Here is a 7500-nt window from a genome sequence, read left to right as displayed (position 1 = left end):
GCCAGCAGGGGGCGCAGAACAACTCCACCGGCTGCTGCCCCCGCAGGGCCAGAAGGAGAGCCGCCATGCGCCTCGCCAACTCCACCGTGTCCGTCAGCCGGGGGAGCGTCCAGGAGCTGGACACCCTGAAGTCCACCTCCATCATGCCACAAACGTACACAAAGACACACAACTGTACACACAACCAGACACACACACACACACACACACACATACAACTGTACACAAAGACACACAAACGAACACACACAACTAACTCGACAAACTTCACATCAGAATTCTGAACTGTTTGAAAAACTGTTTTTATTGCTGCACTAGCTAGTGAAGCTACAAGCTAGCTTCAGCTAAAGCCAGTCAGTCAGCTAGTGAAGCTACAAGCTAGCTTTAGCTAAAGTCAGTCAGTCAGCTAGTGAAGCTACGAGCTAGCTTTAGCTAAAGTCAGCTAGTGAAGCTACGAGCTAGCTTCAGCTAAAGTCCGTTACTCAGATAGTGAAACTACGAACTAGCTTCAGCTAAAGTCAGTCAGCTAGTGAAGCTACAAGCTAGCTTTAGCTAAAGTCAGTCAGTCAGCTAGTGAAGCTACGAGCTAGCTTCAGCTAAAGTCCGTTACTCAGATAGTGAAGCTACGAACTAGCTTCAGCTAAAGTCAGTCAGTCAGCTAGTGAAGCTACGAGCTAGCTTCAGCTAAAGTCAGTCAGTCAGCTGAAGTCAGCTTTAGCTTCAGCTAGAGCTTTAGCTGTGAGCTAGATGCTGGTTTCCAAAAATAGTTTGATTGTGTTTTGAAAAATTATTTACAATTACACGACACTGCCTGACATCTACTAGACTTATAAAGGACAGACGCCCGTCAAGGGGTTTGTGCTGGTTCCTCGTTTGAAATGAAGCAGTCTCTGTGTTTCTCTGCTCAGCCGCTCCAGTCTGAACGCCCAGATGAGCGACCTGAAGCTGAACTGCGGGGACCCGGACTTCACCGCCGCCATCATCAGCATCCCCACGCCGCCGGCCAACTCGCCCGACGACAGCCTGCCGCCGTCGCCCGCCCCCATCCCCGGCATCCTGCGCAACACCCGGGCCACCGCCTACACCCACGAAACCGTCAAGATCTCCTCCTTATAACCGACGACCACGCCCGCGACTCCCCGCCTGGACTCCCCGCCTGGACTCCCCCACCCCCCCTTTGGATCCCTCCCCGCCGCCCCACAAGCAAACTTCCCCATGAGCTCTGGACCTCCTCTGAGTCCTCCGATCCTGAACCCAGACCTGGGGGGACAAACACCGCTCAGATTCATACGTTGAGAGGACCGCTCGTCGCTTTCACTTCCTCGCTCTCTATTTTGTGGATTAATGGAGGCACGGTGGACAAAATGGCGGCTCGCTGTCACGGGAGCTGCTGGGAAATCAAGTTAAACAAAATCAAAGGCAAATAATCAGAACAGGAACCGTGAAGGATCCCCATTAATTTAACCCCAACAGACTCCATGCAATGGAAACAATACCAAGACCCCCAAAGAAAGACACCGAGGCCCCTGAAACCGGCTGATTGGTTCCATTGGGTCGGTGTTTGCATCTCTACGGGTACCAAATGGCAGCGAGGACAATGGGCTCATGTTCGGTTGGTCTGGACCGTGAACCTGAAGGACTGCAGACCGACTCAGCTGTGATTGGATAAAGACGAGACGGAGATCTCCTGGGCACTACCAGGCCACCCGGAGCAGCGTCCAACTTATTGGATTTCTTTGGCTGTTGGTTGGTTGTTGGGGAAACGGGTATCAGGCCAATGCAGCTCCAAGAAGAAACCTGCAGGTTTGGTGATCTGGCCCAGTGAAGCGTTGGACCGCAGTACGCTCGAAATGTAAAGGTTGTAGGTTCAAACCCCTCAAGGAAAGGGCCGAGATGTCTCCACTGGCTCCGATTCAGGTCACATTTTAAGGGAAAGAGAGGAAATCATGAGCGGGAACTCTTCAGGTTCTGCTTGTAGGAGAACCTGAAGAACCTCAAGGAGGATCCAGACGCAGCTGGAACACAGGAACCGAACTCGACATTGTTTACCTGCTCGATTCTGAGCTTGAGCCCCGTTCACGACTCTGAGCTGATCCTTCAGGAGCTGAACTGGACTCAAAGGATCTAAACGGGACCGGGACTCTGTCAAGGGTTGAATGAGGGATTCTGGATGGATCCGGTCTGACGTGGACTCGTCTGGTCCGGCTGTAGCTCAGAAGTGTTTTATTCAGTTTGACACTAACGTCCAGACGAAGAACGAACGCCTTTTACTTTTCAAAATATGCAACATTACAAACAAGCAGGAAAATGGCATCGACATGAACAGAATAATAATAATAACAATAATAATAATAATAATATGTGTGTTATACAAGTACAGTAATTATTGCAGGGAACATAATGTAAAGCAAAGAAGGAATTCATTTGTTGTGTGATCTTTTCGGCGAGAGAGAACACAACAAGTCTTCTGCAATAGAGTTGGACGCCGCCGCGTGCGTCCCGCCGCCGTGCACTCTGGGAAAAAAGGTTTGTTTTCGACGCGTTGATGAAGAACTTACTTGAGTCTTTATCCATCAATGAGGCTCCACGACGTCCTTGTGACCTCACGAGCTGTTGAAATATATTTTACGCCATTGATTGCCAACAAGGCGTCTTAGCGTAGCTTAGCATAGCGTAGCTTAGCATAGCCAGCTAGTTGGTAGCTGTCGTCACTCGGTCAGCCCCCTTTCACACAGATGGACTTCTTTCATGAATCAATAAACAAAACCTTCAAAAGGAAATGTACGTTTAAGGGAAATTACAGCTGGAGAAAGTTTTACGTCTTTTTACCTGTCAATCAATTTTGTGGATTTTATTAATCTTTTCCCCCAAAGTTTTAAGTTAACAGTATCAAATATAAAGAGACAGACATAGACTACAAAGAGACACACATAGACTACAAAGAGACAAGAGACACACATAGACTACAAAGAGACACACGTAGACTACAAAGAGATAAGAGACACACATAGACTCCAAAGAGACAAGAGACACACATAGACTACAAAGAGACAAGAGACACACATAGACTACAAAGAGACACACGTAGACTACAAAGAGATAAGAGACACACATAGACTACAAAGAGACAAGAGACACAAATAGACTACAAAGAGACACACGTAAACTACAAAGAGACAATAGACACACATAGACTACAAAGAGACACACGTAGACTACAAAGAGACAAGAGACACACATAGACTACAAAGAGACACACGTAGACTACAAAGAGACAAGAGACACACATAGACTACAAAGAGACACACGTAGACTACAAAGAGACAAGAGACACACATAGACTACAAAGAGACACACATAGACTACAAAGAGACAAGAGACACACATAGACTACAAAGAGACACACATAGACTACATAGAGACAAGAGACACACATAGACTACAAAGAGACACACGTAGACTACCAAGAGACAAGAGACACACAGACTACAAAGAGACACATATAGACTACAAAGAGACACACGTAGACTACAAAGAGACACACATAGACTACAAATAGGCAAGAGACACACATAGACTACAAAGAGACACACTTAGACTACAAAGAGACACAGATAGACTACAAAGAGACAAGAGACACACAGACTACAAAGAGACACACATAGACTACAAAGAGACAAGAGACACACATAGACTACAAAGAGACAAGAGACACACATAGACTCCAAAGAGACACACGTAGACTACAAAGAGACACACATAGACTACAAAGAGACACACGTAGACTACAAAGAGATAAGAAACACACATAGACTACAAAGAGACAAGAGACACACATAGACTACAAAGAGACACACGTAAACTACAAAGAGACAATAGACACACATAGACTACAAAGAGACACACGTAGACTACAAAGAGACACACGTAGACTACATAGAGACAAGAGACACACATAGACTACAAAGAGACACACGTAGACTACAAAGAGACAAGAGACACACAGACTACAAAGAGACACACGTAGACTACAAAGAGACACACGTAGACTACAAAGAGACACACATAGACGACAAAGAGGCAAGAGACACACAGACTACAAAGAGACACACTTAGACTACAAAGAGACACACATAGACTACAAAGAGACAAGAGACACACATAGACTACAAAGAGACACACGTAGACTACAAAGAGATAAGAGACACACATAGACTCCAAAGAGATAAGAGACACACATAGACTACAAAGAGACAAGAGACACACATAGACTACAAAGAGACACACGTAGACTACAAAGAGATAAGAGACACACATAGACTACAAAGAGACAAGAGACACAAATAGACTACAAAGAGACACACGTAAACTACAAAGAGACAATAGACACACATAGACTACAAAGAGACACACGTAGACTACAAAGAGACAAGAGACACACATAGACTACAAAGAGACACACGTAGACTACAAAGAGACAAGAGACACACATAGACTACAAAGAGACACACATAGACTACATAGAGACAAGAGACACACATAGACTACAAAGAGACACACGTAGACTACCAAGAGACAAGAGACACACAGACTACAAAGAGACACATATAGACTACAAAGAGACACACGTAGACTACAAAGAGACACACATAGACTACAAATAGGCAAGAGACACACATAGACTACAAAGAGACACACTTAGACTACAAAGAGACACAGATAGACTACAAAGAGACAAGAGACACACAGACTACAAAGAGACACACATAGACTACAAAGAGACAAGAGACACACATAGACTCCAAAGAGACAAGAGACACACATAGACTACAAAGAGACAAGAGACACACATAGACTCCAAAGAGACACACGTAGACTACAAAGAGACACACATAGACTACAAAGAGACACACGTAGACTACAAAGAGACAATAGACACACATAGACTACAAAGAGACACACGTAGACTACAAAGAGACACACGTAGACTACATAGAGACAAGAGACACACATAGACTACAAAGAGACACACGTAGACTACAAAGAGACACACATAGACTACAAAGAGACACACGTAGACTACAAAGAGACAATAGACACACATAGACTACAAAGAGACACACGTAGACTACAAAGAGACACACGTAGACTACATAGAGACAAGAGACACACATAGACTACAAAGAGACACACGTAGACTACAAAGAGACAAGAGACACACAGACTACAAAGAGACACACGTAGACTACAAAGAGACACACGTAGACTACAAAGAGACACACGTAGACTACAAAGAGACACACATAGACGACAAAGAGACAAGAGACACACAGACTACAAAGAGACACACGTAGACTACAAAGAGACACACGTAGACTACAAAGAGACACACGTAGACTACAAAGAGACACACATAGACGACAAAGAGGCAAGAGACACACAGACTACAAAGAGACACACTTAGACTACAAAGAGACACACATAGACTACAAAGAGACAAGAGACACACATAGACTACAAAGAGACACACTTAGACTACAATGAGACAAGAGACACACAGACTACAAAGAGACACACATAGACTACAAAGAGACACACAGACTACAAAGAGACACACACAGACTACAAAGAGACACACATAGACTACAAAGAGACACACATAGACTACAAAGAGACACACACAGACTACAAAGAGACACACATAGACTACAAAGAGACACACACAGACTACAAAGAGACACACGTAGACTACAAAGAGACACACGTAGACTACAAAGAGACACACGTAGACTACAAAGAGACACACATAGACGACAAAGAGGCAAGAGACACACAGACTACAAAGAGACACACTTAGACTACAAAGAGACACACATAGACTACAAAGAGACAAGAGACACACATAGACTACAAAGAGACACACTTAGACTACAATGAGACAAGAGACACACAGACTACAAAGAGACACACATAGACTACAAAGAGACACACAGACTACAAAGAGACACACACAGACTACAAAGAGACACACATAGACTACAAAGAGACACACATAGACTACAAAGAGACACACACAGACTACAAAGAGACACACATAGACTACAAAGAGACACACACAGACTACAAAGAGACACACATAGACTACAAAGAGACACACATAGACTAGTTTAAATGCTCAGGAACGTAAAATGTGTTTGAATAAAGAAAACAAACTTTTTCTTCAGGAGCGCACGCCGTCGGTCTCCTCGGCCAATCAGGAGCGAGCGCCGCACACGCGGAGGAGACAAAGACGTACATACTGTAACATATTTTGTATCATAAACGTTCACCTGCATCTTCCAAATTAAAAATCCTCGAACATAAATAAAAACACACACACACAAAAAAATAAAAAAGAGATATAAAAAAAGAGCCGTGCATGAGCCTCGTGTAGAAGTAGCAGATGAGAGGAAAAAGATAGAAAACACAACACAGACCCTTCTTTTGCATGACGACTCTTCATTTGTGTCTCTCCTCTCATTGGTTGGTTTTCCCCATGCCCCGCCCCCTCATCCCGAGACTTTGCACCACGAGACGTGTTAGAAGAAAAAAAAGCAGATTATAGAAATTAATAAAAAGATTATCATTCAGGCATGTTCCTCGCCAGAATGCAGTGTGTGTGTGTGTCTGTGTGTGTGTCTGTGTGTGTGTGTCTGTGTGTGTGTCTGTGTGTGTGTGTGTGTGTGTGTGTGTGTGTGTGTGTGTGTGTGTGTGTGTGTACGATGAGCAGTCACAAATATGCATGGATACCGTTCTAGGTATTTTATCTGTTTTCTCCGGCGGTCTAAAGAGTGAACGGACGTTCACCGGATGAAACGATTCTCCCGTTTCAACGTAAATATACTTTAATAATATGTCGTTATTACCCGTTATGGATGGAAGGTAATTAATTCTCCACCGATGCATTCCCTCCAATCACCGACCAGAGTGTCTGAACTCACTTTCCAAATGAAGGACATGTGTCCCCTTTGAGCTTCCGTACTGAACTCGAGTTTCATTCATGAAGCGGGTTCATAAACGTTGTTTTATTAAAGTGCTGAACTTAAAAGGACAATAAGGTTTATTGTTTGTGGGACTCTGGTTCCACGAGTGACGTTTTGTTTCTCTTTTTATTGAGTACGTTGGTTAACCTGTTGTTCTGCTTCCGGAGAACAAGTTTCATCCAGTGAACTGATGGAGAGAGAGAGAGGGGGGGGGGGAAAAGAGAGAGAGAGAGAGAGAGAGAGAGGGGGGGGGGGGTGAGAGAGAGAGAGAGAGAGAGAGAGAGAGAGAGCAGCATTAAAGCACAGAGGTGTATATTCCATTCCACTAATAAAGAAAACAGAAACCAGAACTGTGCTTTGTTTTTGTCAGTTTCACTTCCTTAATGTTTCTATAAGTAGTATTTAATAATGTACGACAATATATACACACATATATATATACACACATATATATATGATATGTATATATATGTGTATA

The 7500-nt window shown here is 43.9% G+C and overlaps 1 protein-coding gene across 1 annotated transcript in view; it reads left to right on the top strand.

Moving 5' to 3' along the window:
• Positions 1–1116, top strand: part of kcnd1 (potassium voltage-gated channel, Shal-related subfamily, member 1) — a 34199-nt gene extending 33083 nt beyond the window's left edge. The window contains exons 6-7 of the mRNA XM_034538192.1: positions 1–154; positions 909–1116. The exon at positions 1–154 is cut by the window's left edge and continues 91 nt beyond it. Coding sequence (XP_034394083.1) covers positions 1–154; positions 909–1116 — 362 coding nt within the window. The remainder of the gene's footprint in view (positions 155–908) is intronic.
• Positions 1117–7500: the final 6384 nt, after the last annotated feature.

Source organism: Cyclopterus lumpus, chromosome 7, assembly GCF_009769545.1.
Source record: "Cyclopterus lumpus isolate fCycLum1 chromosome 7, fCycLum1.pri, whole genome shotgun sequence".
NCBI classification, from domain to species: Eukaryota; Metazoa; Chordata; class Actinopteri; order Perciformes; family Cyclopteridae; genus Cyclopterus; species Cyclopterus lumpus.
This window is presented reverse-complemented; position numbering and strand designations above follow the sequence as displayed.